General features: G+C 39.7%; 1 protein-coding gene across 1 annotated transcript in view; it reads right to left on the reverse strand.

Annotated features, from left to right (window-relative positions):
- The window catches only part of ipo11 (importin 11), a 92,329-nt gene that overhangs the window by 44,066 nt on the left and 21,951 nt on the right, over window positions 1-26,312 (reverse strand). Inside the window, exons 10-19 of the mRNA XM_062381743.1 lie at window positions 25,791-25,943; window positions 25,101-25,144; window positions 23,605-23,695; window positions 22,382-22,429; window positions 20,605-20,710; window positions 13,225-13,351; window positions 6,602-6,635; window positions 6,219-6,259; window positions 5,993-6,109; window positions 4,290-4,403 (exon numbers count right to left, since the gene is read on the reverse strand). Coding sequence (XP_062237727.1) covers window positions 4,290-4,403; window positions 5,993-6,109; window positions 6,219-6,259; window positions 6,602-6,635; window positions 13,225-13,351; window positions 20,605-20,710; window positions 22,382-22,429; window positions 23,605-23,695; window positions 25,101-25,144; window positions 25,791-25,943 — 875 coding nt within the window. The remainder of the gene's footprint in view (window positions 1-4,289; window positions 4,404-5,992; window positions 6,110-6,218; window positions 6,260-6,601; window positions 6,636-13,224; window positions 13,352-20,604; window positions 20,711-22,381; window positions 22,430-23,604; window positions 23,696-25,100; window positions 25,145-25,790; window positions 25,944-26,312) is intronic.

Consider the following 26,312-nt stretch of genomic DNA (forward strand, 5'->3'; position numbering starts at 1 on the left):
TTGTACTTCATGGCATGCCAAAGTGTACTTCATAAAAGGATAACCTAACCTTGAGCAAAACTGTTGGTACACTTACTGACAACCCAGATACAAGTACACACATTAAAAAAAAACTTAAATACACACAAATATTAGAACACACCAGCATGTTTATTTACCGACTGTAGCACCGAGACATGTTTAGCCTAACTAATGAATTATGCCCTCTGAAACTGTTTCTCCCCTTGAAACATCACTTCCAGCTTCATCACACATCCCCTGAAACTCTTGTCTGTCGATGAAAACGTAACCACTGTCTGACACCGTGCCCTTTCAAAGCACCCCATCACTTCAAGTTTTACTCAGCCACTTTGTATATTCACCGAAAACACAAACGAGAGAATGTGGGTGAGAGCAATGAGAAGAGCGGTGTGTGTGTGTGTGTGTGTGTGTGTGTGTGTGTGTGTGTGTGTGGTGATGCTGAAGAAATTATTCTGTCTAAAGGCGAGGCTCCAAACTTTTCTCAGAACTGTCAACATTGTTTCAATAATGGTGTGACATTAATTTGGTCTAAATATGCTCCCTCCTGCTTCAATGTGGGAGTGAAAGAGAGAGAGCCAAGCTCAATTCCCACTTGGTGCGACACTGTTTCTCCGACACAGGCAACAAGTCACTAGTCTCTTGCAGGCAAAAAGCTATTTCTAAGTTTAAAAACAAGCAAGGCAATATGCTGGCTTTTATGAGCTTAAGAGCTGATTTAATGCTGCCTGATCATTCACAGGCGATGTCAAATTTATGCCAGCTCCAGATAAACTGAGGTCAAATACTCAAAATGGACATCCTGCAATTAGAAGTTCAGTGTCTTTCTGTCCCCAAAAATAGTCTGTCTTATCAGTGTCCAGAGCTCTTCGTTGTAGCTCCTCGAAAGTGAAGTCAAACCATCTGGATCCCCCCTGCTGGCTGGCGGCAGCGTAAGTCCTAAACCTTCCATGTTAGTGAATAACATGGGCCAAACTAAAAACTAAAAATGCTTTCTTCAAAGTAGTTTTGTTTTAGTACTAAATTGAGTCTTTGAAAACAGGGTGAAACGTCATGACTGACACGACTGACTCTCGATTGGTCGAGCGCTTGTATCAGCAGAACTCAATATCACAGCTCCACCCCAAGATCACTGACCCACAGACTCCGGCTCCAAATGAGCAGGATAGCTGTGTTGGTATCCGGGAAAAAGTCTTTATATACAGTCAGAGATCGAAATCATTTGGCGTGCCCCCTGGTGGCTAGCTGCAGTGTAGGTCCTTAACCCTGCCTCCTCCAAGTGGATGGGGCATGGGCCAAAACCAAAAATTAAACAAAATTCAACAAATACTTGCTATGTAGCCTTCAAGTAATAAACACAAAGAAAAGATTATTACGGTTATAAAATAGTCACAACATTGTCATGCAGGAAAATTATGAGATTAGAGCCATCTCTCAGTGACAGCTATGTACTTGAGTGCAAGGCTGCAACAAGGTTACTACATTAGTTTTAAATAGTAACGCTATCTGTGTTTCTTCCCCGATTCTTTCAGCAGCTGAGGCAGCGGAGAGGTCTGTTTCAAAAAGGGAACATAACTGGGACATTTTAGGTGGATTTTTGTATATAGGAAGAAAGTGGAGACGGGTCATCCATCTGTGTTTACAATCAATGGTCCAGTGTGTCTTCAATGTCTTAGTTTCTAATTCTCTGAAGAATTGAAGTGATGAATCAAATCACTAAACTTCATGTCACATGGAGAGAAGACTGACGTACGTGTGATCTCTGCAGGACCTTCACTGAGTCATGTCTTCTATCCCCTCAGGGAAACAAAGATCGGTTCATGACCTCAGGACAAGGGTGATTCAGACAGTCATACATCCAGCTGTAACTCCAGCCTCCCTCAGAACAGAGGCCTTTTCATCCTAGTTTTTGGTTGACTATCACATGACTACTTCAAAGATAAAACAGAGGCTGTTTGTATTAGAACACGACAAAAGAAAAATAATAATGTATGAGTTTCTTCTTGATCCATTATAAACATCCCCTACTTGGCCTTTTGCTTCGTTTACTCCAACGTACACTGCTTTGTAAATGACTGCATGCAGAATGTCAGAAAATAGAACTAAACTGAAGTAGGTGGAATAAAAAAAATAATAAAAAAAACTCACTTTTTATTTCTTTGACTTCAGCGTTATATTTAATAGTATATATTAAAATCTTAATTAGCATGTCGTTACACAGTTGACTAATCCAAGCCAATTCAGCTGTACACCCTCAGTGCTTCATGCCATTTTCCATATGTGTACTTGATTTCTCTCTCAAAAGGATTGCGATTATCACTGAGTCTTACAGCTCCTACTGTGAAGTAATGCAGAGGCAGCCACACGGGGGGTAACATCTTTCTGCAGGCTGCTTCCATACTGTAGGGAAGGGAGCATCTGCTTTTCAAAAGTTAGGTTAGTGATAAAACCTGATTGATACTGAGGCAAACAACTGAACATAAAATTATATTGTACAAAAAAAACTATGTAATTTGATGTTTCAACCATTTTTTATTGTGTGAAAAGCAGTGTTGGGAGTAACGCAGTACAAAGTAACGCGTTACTGTAATTCCACTACTTTTAGCGGTAACGAGCATGTAATGAGGTATTATTTAAATTTCAGTAATTGTAACTGCGTTACTTGATTTAAAATGAGTTTGTTACTCACGTTACGTCGATCGCGATCTACCGGTCGACCGCGAAGGACGTGTGGGACGATCGCACTGGACAAGAGGCAGTCATGAGGACGCTTCCCCCCCCCCCCCGCCCCGCCTAATTCAAGTTAAGATTCCAGGCAAGTCAGGGGAAGGTGAAAAAACAAACAATAAAAACACCGGAGCCCAGCTGTTCCGGGGGAAATTAACCCAGGTTTCCCTCGCAGACAATTTGGAGCTCAGCCTCAGCAACATGTGGCCAGAGAAGTAAAACCCCTCTTCCTGTCTAATTCACTCAGCAGCACCACCTGTCACACGCAGAAGCGTCTCATGCCACTAAAAATTAACAAATGAACATAAAAACACTTTAAATGAAACGACCCATCTTACCCAAGGATCCATTAATTAAGTTAATCCTCAGTGTAATTCCTGGCAGCAGATTTTTTTGTTGCCGTTTCAATAATTTCTATTCCAATTATTTTGTTAATGGGCTTCCTTTCTTGTTGTCCTGGAAGAGACACACGAACTGGCTTACTGCAGAAAACCTAAGTGAGCCAGCCAAATGTGTGCTGTGGATCAGGATCATGAGTGTAGTAGTGCATTAGGGAAGGAGGCTCATTCAGGCAGTAAACGTCTCATCTCATCAATGAAGCGTCCACACACCCAAAAGTGCGAAAAGGTATATTTGTCTAGTTAGGTTTTATCGGAGGGTAATGAATGAAATGTTTGCCAATGACAACAAACACAACTTTAGCTTTTCAGCACTGCCCTTGTGTAGTTGAGTCGAGTAAATCCTGAGGCTCAGGCCACACCACCTGCCTCACCCGTGTGTGGCTCTCCATGTGCATGAGCCACAGCAGGTCAGCAAGGTGGCTGTCTACTCCCAGGTGAGGTAGGTAGAGTGACTCGGTCATTAAACTGTGCACCTTTCACTGATGAGTAGAAAGGAAACAAATATGTCAGCACTTCTGCTGCTAACAGGAGCTCAATAGAATTTATTTATTTATCTGATATTTATTGGTGTTTATTGTGACATAATGTATTTTACGTTTGTTGATTGTGAAATTGTGCGAAAGGGATGCCTGTATGTAAAACTAATAAGATGTTTGGAATAAACCTAGACTGGTAAACAGAAACAGTACAAGGGATGGTCAGTTTACCTTGATGGATGCACTGGCACTTTAACCTTGGCCGTCCTTGTCTAGGCCTTTTTCTAATGAGAAGTTATTTTTTTATTTTTCTAAACTTCTAAACTCTGTATTTTTAATTAATCAGTACTTAGTCTCGTCTTTTGTGGATGAATTGTCAGTGCGCTTTTGTTTGCTCTCCCACTTGCCTTGAATTGCCCCTCGGGGGCCAAATAAAGTATTTTGAGTTGAATTGAATCTTTAACATGGAAATGGGCGCTGCGGTCGATTAAGAGTTAAGGCGGATCCCACAACAATCTCCCGGTTTGAAACCCAGCTAGTGCTGCATCTGTCGTCATACCCCCCTCTGCAACAGATGACGATTAAAGGCATCAAAAGAAACCAGTCTTTAATTAGCAAAAGAAACTAATAAAAGAAACCAGCACTGGAGGCTGAATATGCACCATACCTGTACCAGGTGGACGAGTGTAGTGAGTATGGCACAGCGAAGCATGTTGTGTTCTTCAGATTGCTTCCAGAGGAGGGGCAGGTACTGAACCAGGCAACCGACATATGGCCGTATCTGAAAAGAGAAAGTTCAGTGATGATGGCATGTTATGTAACAGAGAAGATTCTCAGGTTGTTCTGAAATGATACCAGCTTCACACCTGTTATATCAGTCTAGCTCTGTCTGATCGATCAACACTAAGATGGTCATTGTCTTTTGAAAAGGGTGACAAGCAGGTGAGCTAAGGTGTAATACAACCTCCTTTTAGCTAAACCTACACTACAGCAAACACAGAAATTAATTTTTGGGACAAGATTGCCATGGTCTTCTCTCTCTTTGGAGTTGTATATGATACCTTTTTACTCTAAATCAAGGTCTTTTGGTTTAAACACGAGAGAAATCTGGGCGGTCAGACACCACGTTGATTCCATCACCCTCATTCCTCTGTGAAATTGGAAAATATGATGGAACAGTTTGTAATTATGATGCAGCTGCTGTACAGCAAGACAAATCTAAGACACCCGAGTACGGTGCTGAATTATGGACTTCAAGCTGATGTCTGCCATTTACTTGTGACGACTTATCTCAACACTTCATATTCCCTGTGGAGGCTATGTGGCCAAGCGGCAGACCCCAAACTGGGATTTTTGTGTTCCATTACACCTTTATAGGGAGGGGGACTTTAAGTAGTGGGAACACTAAAATAGAAACATGACACAGCCTTGAGGAAAAAAATAAAAAGGGTGAAGAAGAGACTCACAAACCAGCCTAGAGTGACATTGGCCAGACTGACAGCAGAAAAAAAAGGAGCTAAATCGCATCATATCTGTCATCGTTTTCATTTCCACTCAAGCTGCTTTCAGGGTTTTGTTGCATCGTTTTTGTAGAAGATGTCATTTTTTTTGTGGGTTCAAAATCCCTTGTGAGAAGGGTTAGAATATTAATGGGACTTCCACTGACTTTGGAAGTTGAGCCAGGGCCAGCGACTGGGGAGGACTTAACGAGACTGACAGCTCACAAGGATGAAAGCCATTTCTGTGACAGAATTAAGTCAAGAGATCGTTTAAGGAAAGGTGCTTCAAATGGATCTGAAAAGGGCCTGGGGGGGTCGAAAGGAAGGTCACTTTTGTCGGGCTGGCAGTTAAGTGGATTAAAATGATTTACTGGATCCCGGGGAAAAAAAGCTGAATCCATATGGGCACAAAAGCTTTGCAGTGGCAGAGGGGAGAGTGTATCATCATGGTAAATGGGAGCAGACATCAAAACAAGGGCTGCCCGAGGCCTTATGATTTACAAAGAGTCAATTATTGGACGTAACAAATGTCTCAGGATGTGATAAACTATTAATGTCGAGCTATCTTTGAGGACAGCTGATTGTTTTTACCTTGGTGGTTTGGGGCTGGTACAGGGTGACAGATGTTTTGTATCAGAGTTAAAATGTTTTTTAACAGCTTGACACGTCCCCTGCAGAGTTGAGGTCAATGACAACAATTTGTACAGTGCTATTCTTCACAAAGCAGCAGCAGAATAGATCCATCTCCCCGGCTGTCAAACTCAAGGGCTCCCTCAAAGACATCCCGTAGTTTGGCTCAGGTTGACTTTACATACTCTGGGAAAAGTAATGCGTGACCTATATTGCACACACCGCTACGATCTGATCTCACCTGGATGTTTACCCTCTCGATGACACAGGAGATGACGTGGAGCACTTGCATTTTAGTGTCGCACTCCGTCACCTGCTGCAACAGCTGGAAGAGCAGCCCAAAGATCGACTCCAGGTACTAAACAGGGGAGAGAGAGCAGAGTGGGAGAAAATGAACATCTGAAAAGTTCAAATCGATATTAAAACATTGTGAGAAAAATTCCAGCAAAAGTGAAACATGTACTCACAGGGAGGAATTGTTCTGTCCGGAACTCAAAGTCATCAACAGGTGGGCCTGGGTTAAGGATGTTATAACTGCTTTGGATCTATATGTAAGAACTTATCTGGAATTTTGTTTTTAGCGTTTGTCATGTTTTTGTTTCAAAATAATTTCCCTTTCCTGACACTCATTGTAACGGCTACTAAGATAGGTGATATACATGTTTTTTATTATTATGTAATTATAATAAACTATTTATATCAACATTCTTTATTCCCTTCTGCCAGAGCTAAGGACCGATCAAGCTTGTGTGCTAATTAATGCAGTGAGGCTTAATTAACAAGCATAATAACATAAATGTTATTACTAAAAAATGATATAAGTATGAGAATAAAAGCATGCGGAGGATATTGAGCTTCAGGGTTGTAGCTGTCTCAATCCGCACCTAGGAGAAAAAAAAGAAGAGATAAGCATACTTTAATTTTGAAAAGGATTTTGGAAATAAGGCATCCCACATTTATCCTCCTGCTGGTGCACATGTATTGTTATAGCTAATTAAAGCTTCAGACAGAGAGGTTCTCCTGTGTTTGTATTGAACTACGCGTGAAGAAATAGAGATGGAAAGAAATGGATTAAGATGATGGTGATTGCCACAGCTGCACATGCAGCAACACAACCAAACACAAAAGCCATGATTACATTTTCTTTTGAAAGTCAGCGACAAACCAGCGCTCACTAGATGGCTTTTCATAACTGAACACTGTGGAAGTGTGTGCCTACAGTGAATAGCTTTCTATTGTTATTAAAAGGAAGCTGCCCCTCCAATCTAATAGACTCCAGCAGTGTAATGTAATGTGGGGGAGTCTTAAGAGTTATAGAGGTGGTGGACATGTCCGCAAGGGAGAAAGTGATCTGATGAAGGAAAGGATATGAAAGAAGGAAAACACAATTACATTCAGATCTGGTTCTCAATTATTTCACAACACATTCTAAGGAGGCACGAGTGAAAGTGGAAGTGATGGTGTGAGGGGGTGTGTGAGGGTGTGTGTGAGGGTGTGTGTGTGTGTGTGTTTGTGTGAGCAGAAATATCTTTGCAAGCTTTAGTCCAAATAACTGAACAGTTGTATTATAAGACACAAATATATAATACATTTATCACAGATATTTCCAAGGGGCTTTTAAAATTTTGTCACAGCTCACGGGTTTCTTAAAAGGTATTCTGATCAATATTAATTTCGATCAATCAATGTTGAGCACGTTTTATTTTTATTTCCCTGATTATAGCAATCAAATGAAACAAAGTTGTCTAAATATTTAGAAAAATAAGCTTAACTTGAGCGCACGCATTTATATAAGGCTCCAAAAATTAGTAAATGTTTATTTAGAGTAAATGATTTTGTATTTATAGCGCTTTTCTAGTCTTGATGACCACTCAAAGCTCTTTACAGTAAAGATTTTCATTCAACCATTCACACACACACATTCATACAGTGCATCTATTAGCGGCACTTTGTTGTTCTATGAGGGGCAATTCAGGGATCAGCATCTTATCCAAGGACACTTCGGGATTGCAGATGTGAAAGACTTGGGATCGAACTGCCGTCCTTCAGGTTGGAGGACGACCGCTCTACCCTCAGCCAGAGCCACACTGATAAGAGATTATTTTGTGCTGGTTATATATTCAGTTTTTTCAATTCATAAATCATTCAATATCCATATTTGTCGCTGGATCTCTTAAAAAAACCTGCACTCTATTTTCATTGAAGTGGCTAGAGTTTCTTTTTCGTGCTGCTTTCTACTTTTTGGCTTTTTTAATGTCAATCAGTTCACTTCAAAGGAACGACAGCTTTCAGGAAGCTATTTTCTTCCACCATGTACATATTTTGAGCATCAAACCGAAAGTAGAATGACATATAAATAGTTTCTGCATTTTCCCAATTTTAAACTCACCAAATAAGATAAGCAGAAGCCTTTTAAACCTCCCACAAAAAGCTCTTCTCCATTTTCAGGCTGCCCAGAGAATTTGGTCCAGACTTTCTCCACAGTTTTCCTTTCACACATGCACAAGGCAGCAGCAAACAGAAATCTCCACCGTTTTCAGGACGTTCTGCTGACTTTATAGAAGGGGGCCAGGTGGAGAAAAACCACAGAAACGGCAGAGGCTATCAATCAGACATTTGCAGTCAATTGTTTTGCCCCTGCGGAGAAAGTTCGGAGGATCTCCAGAGTTCAGATCGTGTGCGAAAGCATATTATCTAAGGTCACTGCTGCAGATAATCAGCAGCAATATGAAATGCCTCAGTTAAAACTACATGAAGACATTTGTACTTTTAATGACCAAATAGGAAGAGTATGCATTTATGAAGCATTGAAATACAAACACTTTGAGTTAGCCATAATTCATGAGTTAGTCTAAATCAGATAATCCATGTCGAACAGAGTTTTACTTTTGCCTAAACCTTTTGCCTAAACCTTTTGCCTAAACCTTACCCACAAAAACATTGTTTCTTCTTATTATAGAGATTTGGAGACCAAACATGAAACATACAACTGCTTTTCCAATAAATATCGCATTAACTTGAGTCATAATACAAAAAAGGAGACACATTTTGATTCCTGTCGTTTCTCAGAGGAACACTAAGGGTGGGAGAAATATGACATTTTCACGTCATATTTCAATGTCATTGTGAATATCATCCCACATTCTTCCCACTGCCTGTTCACATTGTAAATAAAACAAAAAGCTGCTGTAAAATGTACTTTAAGATATAAAAGACTTACAGCTGAAATGTCCGCCTCTTCTCAACAAGATCATAGAATCGTAGAATGAGTAATGCTGCATGTTAACAAGTAACAAAATGAGTGTGTTGATTAAGGAGCTCCATCAGCCCTGGCCTTGTTGGCAAATCAAACACTGATGAGAGCAACTGCATTTAAATTCCACAGCTAAGTGTAGAGGATAATAGACCACTTGATGAAACACTCATAAACACACACACGCATATAATGACGGTCTGTGATAACGTCAAAATCATTATTATTCAGCCATAAACTGTCTATGAGGTATATTTTTGAAAAGCTGGTTCAAACTGAATTTAAAAGAGAATGAAATTTTAATCTGTGATGATTAGTGAAATAACTCACAAAATTTACACAGGCTGAAAAAAAAAAGAAGCTTCAACTTGGCAACAACTCAGAAAGCAAATCCAGATCCCGACAGAGCACAACCTCACGTTTGATAAATAACATCACACTTGAGTTAGTATATCTTTATACATATAAAGTAAGATTAAATATAATATAAGTTTAATAGGGTTTGCATTAGCCAACACAGCCCAAAAGTGGGTCAATATGGTCTCACACACACATTATAAAGTGTAAGTAGTAAACATGTATTAAAGCAGTGAAAATTACAATTGGACTCGATAGAAAAACAGTAACTTCTACAGATTGCAGATCTGAAGTTTGACTAAAATCACAGGGAAAAGCCATTTCAATTTCATGTAGAGAAACAGATGATTCATGATTAGTGTTTAAATAACACAATAAATAATAATTCAATACATTTTTCAACAGAATTCATGATTTTATATGGATCGTAAAACATAGGACAAATATTTACTTTTGATGTACATTAAAAGCTACATAAAATCGATGACAATAATTTATTAAGTTTTCGAATCAATTACGTTAATATAACCTTTTAACAAACTTAATTAATTAGCTTTCTATCATATTAACTTTGGTTCACTCTAGTTTCATGCTTCGTATATTCTCATTGCTGTCAGGTTTAATCTTAAATTCCAGTTATGCTTTGTGGTTGAAGACAGAGCTTTGTCAGGATAGTGCATATTATGTATAGTAACCAAGAGCCTGATGGGATTATAATAATGAGGCACAAATCCATATTTAAAATGCCTATGAGCCGCCATACAGTCGAAAAACGTCAAATGAAAAAACAACAACGCTTGATGTCATCAAAGCTGGCTGCACAGCGAATTCTAGAAAGCATTGTTACCTCCCACTGGGAATGCAAATGACCTAAAAAACTGAGGGAGTTCAAGCTTGCAACCAACATTTCTTGAGCTTTCCCTCAGAATCGGTGAGTAAACAGCAGAGGAGAATGCAGCTGTTGGAGAGTGGAGAAGAATGTATTATAGGAGGTAAGGAGGGGAGAGAGACTGGCACAAGTCGGCTGCAAGCAACAGGCACCAGTGATCTGCGATTCAGTTTCTGAATGTCAATGATAGAACCCAGCGAGCAAACATTTCTGTCTTCTACACAAAGCTCCCAGAGTGCGCACCGTTATATTTTTCGTAGAAAATCTCAAAGGCACAGCAATATATTCGCTTTTATCTTTGATAACAAAAAGAAATTAAATAAGCATGTCAAAAGCCGTTGTTTGAATAAAATATGTACAACTCATGTTATGCAATTCCTGAATTTCTTCTGCAATCCACAACTCTTACTAGAATCCCATTAAAATTCAGTCAGACTCCTTATTAAGGAATTTGGGTTGTAATATCAAACTGCAACTCAGCCAACACTTTTCAACATGAATGTCTAGTTCTTAAAGAAAATAATCTAAATTATTTATTTGCAATGGTAGTTAAAAGTTTAAACAAAGTGAAAAAGAAAAACCTGGAGTCATTATCAAGACACATTTAAATTCACTCAATCAGGATTTTAATTTGGATCTGCACCAAACTTCATCCACTTAACAGCCTTAACTTCCCATCAAGATTCATGAATCATGCTCCTGAGAATTTGTTAAAAAACACCCGATTCACGATGTTGAAGAAAAACAAGACAATTCTTCAATTCAAGCCCCTGATCTGGATCAGCACCAGGATTTATCGGGTTATTCCCGGTCACATGCTGCATCATTTCACCATGTTGCGTGGTAACATGTCCGTAGTTTTATCATAACCCTGCTCACTAACACGCAATGAAAACCTAACCATTTAAACCTGATTACAAATAATTGTTATCACTTCTTTCATAGTTGTACTGAAGAACAGACAGGACACAGGGGGAGACTATCTAGCACTGATGTGGAGTCGAACCAGGGACCCGCTGCTCGCCAACAGGCATTGTTTTAAAACAGGCAAAACCTCTATTACTACTTCAACTACTGCTGCGGTTAAATGACCATTCGATCCACACATGGTGGACAGTAACTCTACTCAACAGGTTTTCCAATAGGGCAACATTAACAAAGATCATTACTTCAGCCAACCCGACTCAGTCTCAGACAGATTCCTCCCATTTCTCTCCTTTAAAGAAAAGCCTCAAAAGACACAAAAATAATCAATGTCCTTGTTGTCGATTACTCATTTTAATGAAGTAAAGAAACCGAGATATCAGATAAATGTAGCTGTGATTCACTTATATTTGAACAGGGGCCCGAAAAATTGCATCAGAAATATTGATGACTAGGACTGATTGATAAGGAGCAGTTTGCTCCATTAGTCCATTAGGGTTTATGATCAATATCTCTTTCTACCCAACAGGCTCTAATTGGCCCATGCAGACAATATTGATCAGGGCCCACACTTGGTGAGCTGAACTTAGAAAAAGTAAGAAACTGTGAGAAGCATCAATTGCCATTTCCAATTTGTAGAATCAGATAATACAAAACTGTGTCCTGAATCAATTATTACATATTAAAAACTATAATTTGTTAAAGCAACATTAAATGTATTTATTTCTGTAATCTTCAAATCCATTTTGCTTCACTTAACAAAATAAGTGAAAAAGAAGAGCTGAAACGAATATTATTGCCACTTTTTAATGCCCCATACAAATTATAAAATAAAACCAAAGCCTCTGGGACCTTTGTAAATTCAGGGTTATAACATGAGCACTGCAAAAGGAGATAACTGGTTAAATATACAGTCCACTCAAAAAACTATTGGCTAAACTGTAAATTATAAGGCCCATTCCTTTGTCTTGTTCACTGAAGACGTCAGGCAAGGGTTCAGAATTTACTTTCTTTTTCCTGGATCATATAAATGTACTAAAACAACGTAAGATTTTAGTATCAGACGGATGATTTTATATCAGTTTATATAAAGGAACCCTGTACATCAAAACAAAGGACTGTTTTAATGGCTTTCAAATGGAACTTTAAAGTTTAATTTCAGCTTGTATATGTTTGATAATAATATACAATAAAGCCCAAACTATGAAATGTAGAGAGATGTGACCGCAAATATTAATAGCTAAAGGAAGTTTCGCTGCCATGGCAAAAGCTGTCGGAGCTGTTTCACACCCTTATTGTCACCACGTGATATTTGTGTGGGCATAACCTCATGTGTATAGTTATCTTAATTATATCATGGTCTTAATTACATAATAGTCACATTATATATGCACTGCACCCGATGCAAATAAGGACCGCAAATACGAACACCCATTTAAAAGTTTGTCATGGATTACGATGTTAGAGGTAAATGAGATGCACAAGCATTGAACCCATTGAACCCCAGTGGATGGAGTTTAGACAGGAAGCTGGTCTCGCCCCAGGGGCGTTGTAGAAGTTGCTGCTGAGTGGTGAGACTTGCCTATAAGGGCTTTGACATTTTGCATGGAACCATTCCACATTTCTTCATATAAATCATTTTAAAAGGAAAATGTGATTCACAGGCTCAGCTCATGAGTCCCGAACCCCCCAAATTTGAACTTCGGATGATGCAGGATAATGATACACTCTTCCCAAACAGGGTCAGGGCATGATCACAGTTATGACTGAATAAGAAGTTAATGGTTAAATAAAATGTTTTTTGATGAAAATATTTTAATATACTTTTTTACTCTTGAAAGAAATACTAGAGACTATATTTGAGTATGTTTGTTGGAAGTTTGCAGCATAACGGCGCCAGTTCCATCCTGAGAATTGTGTTTGAGCAGCTGACGGATCACTGTTTCGATCAGCCTGTTTCGGTCATCACAAATCCAGTGTTTTCGGGGGAAGGTAGTGCTTCAGTAAGCAGTTTACAAAAACAAAATATATGTGTAAATAGCCGCCTTACCACCAAATCAGGGTCCTGCATGAGGCTCAGGATGACCTCATATAGTAACGGTCGAAGGTCCGATTTGAACTTGACAGAGATCCACTGTCCTATCAGCCAGATGACCCGTCGACGAATCAACTTGTACCTGGAGAGGAGAGGAGACATAAGTTCCGGTTGCAGAGAAATATATGAACAGACTCTTCTGCACTTCTTCAAATCATATATTACATTATTTCATAAAAATAAATCTGCTGTCTCTAAAATTATCTCCACAATGTTGATCCAGGACTGATGGATCCATTAGAAACAGCCGGACCAGACATTTCAATGTTGATATCTGGACCGACATTGCTCATGACTCAACCTGAAATTTCTTTTATCATTGGCGTACGCATGCTGAAGACCGCGTGTCATTTCTGCTTCGAGGGAGAGACTCATATCACCGTCCCTCTGTAATGCATATCCAGCACCGAGACCATGTTTAATTTAGGCCACATTCTGGCCGTGCACATTCAGTCTGCATGGGTATATCACCGGAACAGAGAGAGGCAGAGATAGTGGCACTACTGCACAGGATATTGAAGACTGGGACAAAGTGATCTTTTCCACATTCAAAACTGATGGAAAAACACGACCTGAGGGACAGAGGGAGGAAAAAAAAAGGTTTGATAAAAGTTCATATACCATCTTTGTATTTGTTTAAATTCAAGCCTGCAAACACAAAGCCTAATACAAGCATCTAAAAGGAAATAGCCTTTGAGAAAATGTAAATGATCAACAAGCCACTGGGACGAGGTGGTATGTGATACGAATTAAAACTCCCTTTGTTGCGTGTCCCAAATGTGACGCACTGACTGTTGGGGGACTGATGGTTTTTCAACAGTTGTAATGGGCAGGTGAAAAGTGTCCCTCGGCATCTGCCCTTGTTGGTGTCTGAGGCAGATATTTTGTCTGAGGACAGAGATGAGCGGATGGAGGGATGAATGATAGAGGGATGACACTTGCTGGCTTCTTGTCAAATACCCGCAGGGAGCCAGAGACCGGAGTCTGGGCCACAAGCCAGAGGCCTCTAAACAACAGCATGACTCAGGAGTTGGCAAACAAAAGTGTGTGTGTGTGTGTGTGGATGTCTCTCTATGGTTGGGTGGAGACATTTTGTTTTGAAACCATAACTGTGAGGAGATTTTGGCTGCTCATCAAAGCTTCAAATGGTTAAGACTTTGTTTTATGGTCCAGAGTGTCCTCACATCTACAGAAAGACAAGCATGTGTGTGTTTGTGTTTGCCAATGAGCCAACAGGAAAAGAAAGAGCCACTTGTGTGATTGAGCTAAACAGCTTGTTTTTGTTTTTTTGTCACCTGGAAATTGGTTTGACGGATTTCTCAGTAAATTTCAAGATTCTGAAAACTAAAACTCAAAGCCTGTAAGTTACCATCTCTCACAACATCTTAGGATTACATTGAGAAATGTCTACCCTTCAGTCCGGTCCCAGGACGAGCAGTGTCAAATGTGTTCTGGATGAGTAGTTCTTGACGAGTAGTTCTTGAGCCCCAAACCTCATGTTGTGATGACAGTTATTGTTGCAGGCACCAAAAGCCACATTTCAAACAGCCAAAAACAAATACTAGTTCACCTTCATTGTCAACACACATCGCACTAAACGCAATATTTACACAACTGGGAGTCCAATGAGATGAAGCAGAATGTGTTGAGCTGAACTCCAGTACTTTGATCAAACTTATTTCCATGCTCATTTTCTGCAGGTTTAATGAGAGTTTAACTTTCTAACATCTACGCGGTACAGTGAAGAAAGTTTGAATTCTACTAGACGCTTCAATGGCAACCAAGCTCCATAAATATACAGCACTGGCTGGAACACTAAGCCCAGCGCTTCCAAAGCACAAGAGCCGACATTTAACTGTTAGCTATCCTCAACTCCACGCCCAGAGTCAGAAATGATGGCCACAGATTTGAAACCAGTCCATCGCTCCTCTTTGAATTAATGTCCACCTGGTTTCGCAGTCCAGGCCTTTGCTGCACATTTCCCCCCCATTTTCTGTATCAATTTCCCACATCTACAATCCTATCAATAAAGACAATACAGCCAAAAATATTTTTAAAAGAGGGAAAGTCTGTGAAATGAACAAATATTGTTCTCAAACTGTAGGACCAGACTCTTGAATAAAGAGAGGATAAAAACCCCATAAGCATCAACATGCACGCATTGCAGCAGTGAGAGGGCCCCGCCCCTCGCACACAGGATCCCAGAGAGAGAGATCTCTAGATGAATGTCTTTATCCCAAACAGGGTTGGAGAGATATAATGTGAAGAATAACTTATGTAACAATAACATATTTTCATAACATCAGAAGATGTTGCAGCTCGTCTTTAATTAACTATTTATTTATTAAATTTTGCCCCAGGACCTGTTTACAATACTGGCTTTTAGTGCCCACCCTACTTCTACTACACATCAGTGTAGACTTTTAGTTACAGTAATGGGAACATATGTCAGTATACCCACTGGGACTCAGAGAATTTAATTAATGGTTTTAACAACTGGCGAAAGACTGCGTGAGCACAATGTAAGCAGATATAAAAGAAGCGTTAGTTAATAGAGTTACAAGTAAAAGGGGGAAACCTTAAAGATTCTGAACTCACAGGTAAGTTTTAGGTTATGAACCCAAGATGTATAAAAGAGTCTAGGCTGGTGTTTCTGTAGCATTATAACCTCAATCAAACCTTCGCGACCAGTCAAAACTCATTGTTCAGAGCTTAAAGCAAACAAAAAATCATCAGCAAGTGCAAATACAAGAAGGGATAAAAGGGAAAATGAAGTTCAAAAGAGCCTCAAAATCTTACAGTATCAACTTGTAACCCAGAAGACAAGCTGACTGAAGTCCAGATGAAAGGTCAAGCCACAAAAGGTATAAATTCAAAATGTAAAGTGTTGGCAGTGTCTGACAGTAGAAGGATGGGATTCATTCTGCATGAGTCTGTCCCTTCAGTTTGTGTATGTGCATGTTCAGGTGTGTAAGCGTGTTCAAAGATGACACGCTGTCATCTCAGCGGTCTCTGACAGGACACCTCGTCGCAGGGATGTTAACAGTTCTGGTTGAGGCAGGGAGGAGGAGGAAAGGATTGTCAGCAAGTCAGAATCTGAGTGTGTGAGCAGATAAATGCTCAAGTATGAAGGTGCAGACGGAAAGTGACAACCAGCTTTTGGGGGATTACTAGCGGCATGAAGCTCTGCCACAGGTAAGAGTCACGCACAAGAGTTCTGCTGACGGGTATAGTTGTTCACATTTAGATTGTTGCTGCACCATATCACACGATACAGATTCGAGCAGGGCTCTAACTTGGATTGGTGATTCGCCTCCATGACATCTGTTGCAGTTACAGATTACAGTTGCCTTCACTTGCACCATGGCTATTCGCCTTTGACTTTTTAGTTTGGTCATGTCGTCCCTCCCTATCTACAGTCTGCATAACATGCCACGGTTGGAAACATGGTTTTTGCAGCACATTGTTAAATCATAACCTATATTTTTTAACTTCTATCACTAAAATGTAAATGGTTTGCGTCATCTCACAGAAAGTTCTAGCTCCACAGATATAAGTGAGCAACAATGAAGAAAATCTCCAAATGTCCAGGAAATGCCTCAGAGCCAATTTGATGAGCGGGCCTGAATAAATTGAATCTAAATGATTTGCTTCACCAAGAACACAGCACGTTAACTGGCAGAGACGAATTGTGAGCTTGGGGGTAAACAGGCAGATACAATTCCTGCAGGTGTGGGAGCAGGTGGGTGCAAATGTATGCCCAAAACCCCCAGAGTCTAAACATGAATTTAGCAGCTCTAAAGAAACAGGCTTTACTTTTAGATCTTCCTGTTTTCATGTATAGTTCTGCCTCTTGCTTAGCAAAACATTGTCAATGTTTAGCATTCGGGTATAAGCAAGCTGCATCAGACGCTCCAAGAGCCAAAAAACCCTGAGGCAGGCAGGACAGCATGGTGTTGGGATGCTCTGGTAACGGCGGCATGTGCAGCAGGAAAGTGTGTCAACCAGAAACTCTGCTCGGGAAGTGCCTCCTGGGAGAAGCCATAATGCCAGCTTCTCCTGAAATACTTAAGCATATGAAATCTCTCAGTCTCACTAATTTGAAAGCATTGCAAAGCTAAATCAGATCAGATTCCACTGGGAATATGTGTAGAAAAAAGTCGTTGAATCGGAGTCTGAAGCTTGATTTTAACACAAACATGATTTGTATTCCTATCTTTATGAGACTTGTGGGCCACATTATAAACTTTATAGAGTTAAGGGTTCATTTCCTGTACAATGTTTATTTTTACAAAAAAAAAAAGACACGTTTTAATATAACATCTGATACTTGCATTACTATATTGAGGGTTGTGCCTGTGTATATGTGAACCTCTTGGCAGTGACAGAAATAACGCAACAGCAATGCAATGGCTCTGGAAAAGTGCCCACAATTCCCAAGACACAGAACAAAATTATTCATTATTCGTAAACAGAGCAGACAAACAATGGCCAGGATTCAGCTCAACTCTACCAACATGAACCTTAGCATGGCGCTAACAATAAACATATACACCGTAACATGGACGTTGCAAAAGGATCAATCAATATTTTCTGTTGTTTCTGTTGCATGCCTCTTTGCAATTGCTAATTTTTCCTTAGCCTTGCTGAGGGGGAAGGGCAGAGGATTTAAAATGGATAAAAAGATGGCCCGGGTTTCAAAATCTATTTACCATTTAAAAGACAGACTATAGAATTAGGATTAATGTCTTTGGAATATCGTTAGTTTTACAAGCAGTTAAAACATAACAACGTCCTTATGGAAAGAAGTCCATGAAGTTGCATTAAGGCAAAAGAGATGTTTGCATTGACTGTGGCTAAAGGGATATGTGAACCTTGTAAAATGTCATGGTTTCATAGACGCACAAAATGTGCTTAAAATAACATTTTTTTAAGCTGCGGTGTCATTATTAAACATACCAATTAAAGATTCCCCTAGTTGGTGGGAAAAGTGAGACCTTGGATTTATTGATCGATCAAACCCTCTTTACTCCCAGTCACACACAGATCACACCTGCACAGTGTTAGTAGGGAACTTTGAACCTTTCTTCCCACCGAACAAGTTCAACTCAGATATTTTTCGGTTTATTATTCCACAGCATGACTGTTGGGTCAAGCTCTGGCCTCTGACTTGGCCACTCTCAATCATTTTCTGTTTGAAGTCCATCTGCTGCTGTGATGTTTGGTGTAATCGTCCTGTTTCACCTCACTTCTTTGGTGGAAAACGACCCTGAACTTATTCTCTAAGATCCCATGATACACTTCAAGGTCCAGACGCAGCACAGCAGTCCCAAATTATGATGCTGCCTCCACTGTTCTTCACCACTGGGATGGTGTTTTCAACTTGGTATGCAGGGTTTGTATTTCTTACAACTGATGTAGCAAAGGTTGTTTTTCCCCAAAAGCTAACCTAGTGTCATGAATCCACAAACATGGACTGATCCATATCTAAACTCTATGAGATGACTGAAGCTACATCAACAATTAATGTTATCTCAGGTCTTTTTGAGAGGCACAGATTCACATCAGCGGCTTGCTGCATGCTTCCTGTAGTATTAATATTTGAGCAGTATTTTACCAGTCAAGTAGCTCTCACCCCCACCGCCGATCTTGTTTTATTGACTGAGCTCCAGGTTTTATAACTCTTGAGTCTAGTTAGCTCTAGTCAATGGCATTGGCCTTCGATTTTTAAATACTTGATTTAACTTGCACTGTGAATGTTTAAATATTCAATGTGAACAAAAAGAGCACATATGTGTGTTTCATTGGTTTGTAAATTAATGTAACATTGTTGAAAATATTTTAAGTAAGGCATAATGCCGACACTGATATTATATTAGTCACATTTCGTTATATAAATCATTAATCTACACACGCATGCGTGCACGCCAGTCTGTCACAGTCAGACCGACCAACAGCAGCACTGGGAGAAATCCACCCATCAGTTGCCTATTAAATAATGCATACATTTTTTTAGAGTCCACAGTAGGGAGGCATGCTCCAGTATGAACTAAATAGATGCAGCGTTTACTACACATGTTCACATTAAAAGCAGGTAGCACTCAGCAGGCGGGTAGAACTCAGCTTAGTAATGGCCCAGCTCTGTACATATGTATGTGTACTGTGTGATTGCCACTCTAGCGCAAAGGGTGAAGTAGAGCAACAGAGCTGGGTGCATCTTATTATGTTCATCCACCACTGCCCTAGGGAGACATCCAGGGTCATTTTACCTTGAATAGAACAAAGAAATAGGAAAGCAGGTAAAAGGGGAGAGGACACGTACACCTGCGCCTCGTAGAAGCAAGAGGTACTGTGACATCAGCAGACCTGCACCTTGACGTCAGCAACAAAAATGTGTGGCTGAACTTTGGAGTGCTGAAAGCTCTTTGTTTCGATTGTCTCGAGGTCTGTGTGTGCAGGGCACTTCTTTGTTCCTCCTATCACTCACATCACCTCGCCTCTGGCCACTCTCCATCTTTCCCATCGCTTTCCAGTTGCATTAATCTATCACATCGCGGTTCTTTGTTACTTCGGCTGACTGTCTGTGGACCACTGACGAGGTTCCGTCTCAGTGTGTGCCCGTTGTTTTTGTTTTATTTGTCTGTTTAGAGCTGATGTTGTGAACAGCTTGACCTTGACTTGTAAAAAGTAATTGTGGGAATGCAAGCAGCACTTGTTAATGTGAGCGTTACAAACATTGACTACAAGCATTAGTTGGCTTTTAATGAGTAATCAATAGCCGGATGGAGGTTAATAGCCAATTAGCTGGACTTGCACTGAATGGAACATTAACAATGCAATGTATCAAATGCCATTAATGTCTGTAAGTGAGCTCACAAAGAGTAGAATACACTTCCATTTAAAAAAAAAAGTACTCCCTAGTTGTGTTGAATATACTACCACACACAATGAGATAAGAGGAAATTAATGAACACCTGCAATGAAGTTTTATTACAATAACCCTGCAATGAAAACTTCCTTGGGGAAACCTAATGCACTCAATTTCGATTAAACCTGCGTCAGACAAGGTGAGTCAACTCAGTGCTCAGGCTGTGCAGAAATTGTTTAGTTGATCTGCTGTGTTGTTTTGCTCACCAATTAATAATCTATAAATACATATACAAAGTATATGACTGCTGTGAGGCGTCCTGAGAGCACTCTGGGGAACACTGATTGCTTTACGACAACATCACCAAGAAGACGGCATTATAAGCCTCTTCTGATTTGAAAGGAAAACAGAGAAGAAGTAAAGATACTCAAAATGTCAAAGGAAAAGCATCACTCCATATACAATACCTGTGATGGTTGACTTGCAGCTCCCCGAGAAGCTGATTCTTGAACCACTGGTCGAAGTCCACATTGTCAAACAGGTCATAAGCTGCCAGGCCCACTGCGTTGTACACTGCAGGTAGAACAAGTCAGAAAGTTTATGTAATCTATTCCAGACACAAAGAGATTGAGCTTATTAAACTTATAAAAAGATAAATTACAAAAAGACACCCAAAAGGCTTGTGGACCAAAAATTATCTGCAGATGATTAAAACTCATTCACTTCATTGACGACTTTTAAAAGGGAAAATTACTTAATTTTATCAGCTTTCATTTCAATGTTTGAAAATTGAGTGTAATGTGGGGGGGAAACTTCTTAGAAATGAGGCTGCTATAATTCTGTCCTGCTAAAATTAATATGAGCCTATAAAACAATATAGAAGCAATTAAAGCAACAGGAATTAAACTCTGTTGGCAAGTATTATAATGAACAAGGACAAAACGAAGAGGAGCTGTTCAGGCTGAAAACAGAGGAATAGTGGCAAAATGTGAAGAGGGCCACTAAAAAGACACCAGAAATAAATTAAAGTTTAGCTTATAAATACAGATAAGAAAATATGTAAATGACTCATGGACATCTGCAGCAATAAGGATAAATAACACTGTTAAAGGTTGTTGTTGACTTTTTATAGCAAATATGGTTGTTACTTAGAAACATCAATAACATGAGAGCACATAACACCAAACAAGGCCATACAACCCAATACATCTGTCTAGGTTTTATAATAGAAAAGTAAAAGAAAAAAGAGAAAAGTGAAGAGTGATAGTTTGCAACATAAATCTTTGCCTAAGAAAAATAAATTAAATAAACAAAACGACCGACAAACAGAGACTAATGTAAAATGGCTACAGCGATAAAATACTTTGGTATAAAGTAAGAACCAATGTGCAGGTTCCGGTCTCCAGCTCAGTGATCATTTGGGGATCGGGACTCAAAGAGAACACAGCCCACATTCTTTCACAGCAGTATAATCGAGGACTTGGTCTATAATTGTCTGTCATGATTACTGACTCATTTATGTTCTTGAGAAAAATGAGCACCTGTGGTTTAATAAGCGCCCTTTGGCTCTTCAACCAGCGCCAGCTCTCTCAACCACAAATGATCTGCCATTGCTGCCACTACACCAGCACAGCTTCATCATCCGGTGATGTGTGCGCCTTTATCAACACTGTCAGCAGACTGATGAGATCTCTACGGGCATCCCACTTTAACAGAAGCCCTCTAAGCAGGCAATCCTAACTGGCCATGATTTAGCTGTGTGTGCAGTAAAACCAGCACCCTCCTGTCAATGGGCTGTAAATACCAAAAGGAGGCAGACAGCAGGAAAAGAGATGGTTTAAGAAAAATAGGGAGGAAACAAGATGTCTGTGATCATAAAGAGATCAAGTGACAACGAGCAGCAGAGTACTGATGGATCATATTGTATCACTGGGAATATAAAGATAAAATAAAAAAAATTGTGAGATACTGAGAATTAATAGCTTTGTTTGAAATTATTGTTATACATTTTGTAGCTGTCTTTAATCAAATTTGTACTATGTCTCAATATACCCTCTGCATTTGTTTTCATTGTTTGGGATTGGGGTTACAAAATGGCAATAAAAAGGGAAATCTGAAATCCTCACATTCTGCTTTGATGAAATAATGGTAATTTCAGGATAATCAGACATGTTTGAGACCAAATCCTTGGACGACAGATGATTGGTTGATGACGCAACAAGAGAAGAAGACGTTTTGAATTACCTGCGTCCTTCATTAGCAGCTGGACTGGGTCCTCGGCATTGGTCGGGCCTGGAAAGACACACACACAAACCGCCAGTCAGTCAGACTGTATTTATAGCACAAGTGATGTGATGAGCGAATGTTTTCAATGATGACAGAAGATTTGTAGGGTTTAATGGATCCATTCACTTAATGGTAAATGGACTGCATTTACATTACGCATTTATAGTCTGAACCACTATGAGTCATATTCACCCATTCACACAGACATCCAAACAGCACTTTGGATGAAGAGCTCCTATCCCATTCAAACACACACAGCCAATTCACAAAGGCAGGACCAATTTGGACAAATATTTCAGTGTCTTGTCCAGGGACACTACAGCTGCCCCTCCGCACACAAATGTAACTTAAAGAATGGATGAGCTCCACTTTATCAGTCTAGTCTCAGTAATTTTACTGGTCTGTTCTCTAAGTCTCTATTAGTCCTTGTTAGGTACGAAGCCTTAAATCAATAGCTGCTTCCCTTTAACCTCAACATCACCAGAAGTGGCTCCTTCCTTGCTCCAGCAGGTCCCACTTCCCCTCACTTCTATTGAAAGTGAAGGCAGCCTGGAACCACAGGGCCTGAAACACAAGCTAGAGGATCTTGTCATCTACACCTTTGAGCAATTGCACTGTTAACTCAGCAACAGACGAGAGCTACCTCCCAGAGTGTGGTGGACACACTTTATTTCCAGAGCTTATTCGGTCAGCCCACTAGTGAAAACTCCAGAGAATCTCTAAAACAGGGGTGGGGAAACTTTTTTCTATGAAGGGCAATATATACTTTCATAAAACCCTTTTAGGGGCTATACTAAATTATTAGTTTACTGAATAAATCGTCAGGGGATCCAAGTCAGGGAAGTATCATCTAAAGAGTATCTATCAAAAAACAGAGCCAACCTCAAAGTTCTTTGTAAATGGTGTATAAATGCAATAAAAATAATACAACAATATATGTATAACAATAAAATAAAACTGCACCACAAAATGACCATAAAACACAACCAACATAAAACTTTTTTTAAAACTCCGGGAACATGGGATTTATTGAAGAGCAGCACGAGACAATATAGTTTTAGCTCGGTGAAAAATCAGCAACTGTGTACATCCTTGCATCGAAAGAATATTTAAAGGTTTGCTGGATGGAAGTGCACTTTGCTTTAGGCATGTTATAATATTTTAATTAACGTTTAACTCACCCTGGAGATTCTGAACCATTTCCAGCAGTACCGGCGTCATCGTCTGGCTGTAGGTGTGAAAGAGATCCAGGAACAATACTTCTGTAGAAGGCTACAGAGAGGAAGAGGAAACAAAAAGAAAGGCACTTAATTGGAATAGACGAGGAACCCCCCCCCCCCCCACATGCTGCCAATGGATCTGAAAGGCATCATAATCATTCATTTGAATTTTTCCAAGTACAATAGTTGTCTTATCACAGTCTTAGTTAGCAGCCACCTGTGGTTTTGTTTGGAAAAATATAGCATGAATAAGTGACGTCAGTGCATGTACACTTCAAACACAATGAAGGATCTGCATAACAAAAAAAGGCCAGAGAGACACAAACAATAGCAAATGCAGTGAGCTACTGGTTCAATGGAACAATTTCATGGGAGTTCTATGTATGCCTGAGTGTGCGCGCGCAAAGAAATGCTAGCCCGCCCTGACAGCAGTTTATTGGTTTTCCTGTGACAAAAAGCATCAATGTTAAATAAAGGTGCAACAAATCTAACAACAGGGGATGAGCCAATTCTTGATTACATTCTTCAGGCAACTGTATATAACAGTCTGTCATTTCACAGCATGTATGACCTTTCCACCTCGTTGGCAGAAGGTCAGAGGTTGACGAGATCAGGGCAGACACAAAACCCTTATTCAGTTGGGAAAATATAGACAGGTGGAAATATTGATTTCCAACCAGCAATTAGAATTGGTGACCATGGAAGCAATAGATGGACAGTGACATTTGATCCATGAACCATCCTGAGCATAAATATGTGCCAATGAAATGTGTGAATTAGGATTTTTACAGATACAGGCAGTAATCTGAGTATGTACTAAATATGAGTAAATATTAGCCTCAGTAACCTACACAGTTAACCCTTTCGGCTCGGATCTACAGCGATGTTGAAGTTCTTAATCTTTTAACTCTTCAATTTAATAACTTTTAATTAGGCAGCAGATGTTCAATTGGTGATTTAAGAATTTAATGAAAATCCGACATTGACCTGAAATAAAAAGCTCAGTGCTTTTAACAGTAATTAGCAAACTCAAACTCAACCCTCGTAGACGGTAATGATGCCTTTCTTTCACTGTGCTTTTAAATGAACATTTACAAGAAGACCTTGATGTCAAATGAAAGAATGCTTTAGTGCACAACAAGTTACAACTTTGTCATCTTAATCTGTCTGAACAGGGGAGCCGGAAGGGAAGAGAAAGGAAGGGTAGACAAACAAAATGAATTAGACGGTGGATAAGACATGATGTCAGGACTTAAGATAAGCCTTGGCCAACAAACTACCCACAGTCTCAGGATAAAGCTGTAAAGCCACTGGGACCATCGACTAATTTACTGTGCTGAAATGTCAACAATGCTGCTCAGAACCACTACATTAAATAATGCTTTCAATTTTGAAAATAAAGCATACAATGAAACATTACAATTAATTAAAAATAGTGTGTGTGCATCTTTACTTACTCGTAGACTGTACTTCCAGGAGTCACCACCTGTTTCTTCAACAGCTGGAAATAATGAAAAATGGTTTTGTATCAAGAAATGTTGGTGGACTTTGTGGCTGAGGCTGTTCATCTTGTCTGGGCAGTGTCACTTGTTTTGTGATTTAGTCTAAAACTAAATACAAATGTCAAACTGAATGCAATATACGTTTGATGCTCAACTTCAGAACTGAACTCTTGTTATCTAAGCTTTACAAAAATATTGGCATAAGATCTTAAATCGCTAATTAAAGGTTCAACTGAAACGAAGATCTCAAACCATGAATCTATTTCACTGAGAACTAGTTTAAGGGGAATTCACAGCAGCAGTTTAAAAAAAGACATAAATATCAGCTTCTGACTATAATATTGTTTGTTACAAATAATACAATGCTGTGTTACCTGAAATCACCAAAGCAATAACTTATTGTTCAACACCTAACCCTCCAACATCAATGCACCACTACTACCGGAATATATTCATGAATTAAATATAACTTCTGCTGAAGTCGGCACCTGAAGCCACATTGCTGACTTCATGAACTGTGGAGCTGGCTAACCCCTCACAGTTCTGGACTTCCAGAGAAGATGCCTGTTAACTCGGCCCAGTCTGCAAGTCCAGATAAGCCAGGACATTTGGATTCAGCCTGTGTATCTGGGGTTGTGCTATTACCAAAGCTCTCGGGGTCTTCTTCCCACATTGCCAGCTCTTCCTCAGTGAGAAGGAAGTAGTGTGAGACGAGCCGGCGTCCAATCTCTGTCAGTGTGGGGTGTGTGAAGAATGCTGTCTTGATCTTGTGAGCCTCCAGACTCTCTGGTTTACTTTCTGAGGGAGGGAAGGATGGAGGGATGAGTGGCAATGAAAGACAAGGAATAGAAGGGAAAAAGATCCTTCACGGTTCACATGTATTATTGTTCAAAATAATGATACGCATATTACTGCATTTAGTACACAGGACTTCTGACTCTAAAAGTAAAGTGCATACTCAAAATACTTAACTTACTTACTAACAGCATTGTTACAAATGAACTGAACTCATCATGAAGTTGTTCTGCTCGATCAATATCCTCCATTACAATATCGATATTATAATCATCTTCTCATCTGAGACCCTAACCAAGGCTGTGAAACAGCAGGGCGTCATGTTTGCTGACCAGTTGTCTTTCTCTGGTCATGTTTCATCTGTCTCCCAGT

The sequence above is a fragment of the Platichthys flesus genome, chromosome 3 (assembly GCF_949316205.1).
Source record: "Platichthys flesus chromosome 3, fPlaFle2.1, whole genome shotgun sequence".
Lineage (NCBI taxonomy): Eukaryota > Metazoa > Chordata > Actinopteri > Pleuronectiformes > Pleuronectidae > Platichthys > Platichthys flesus.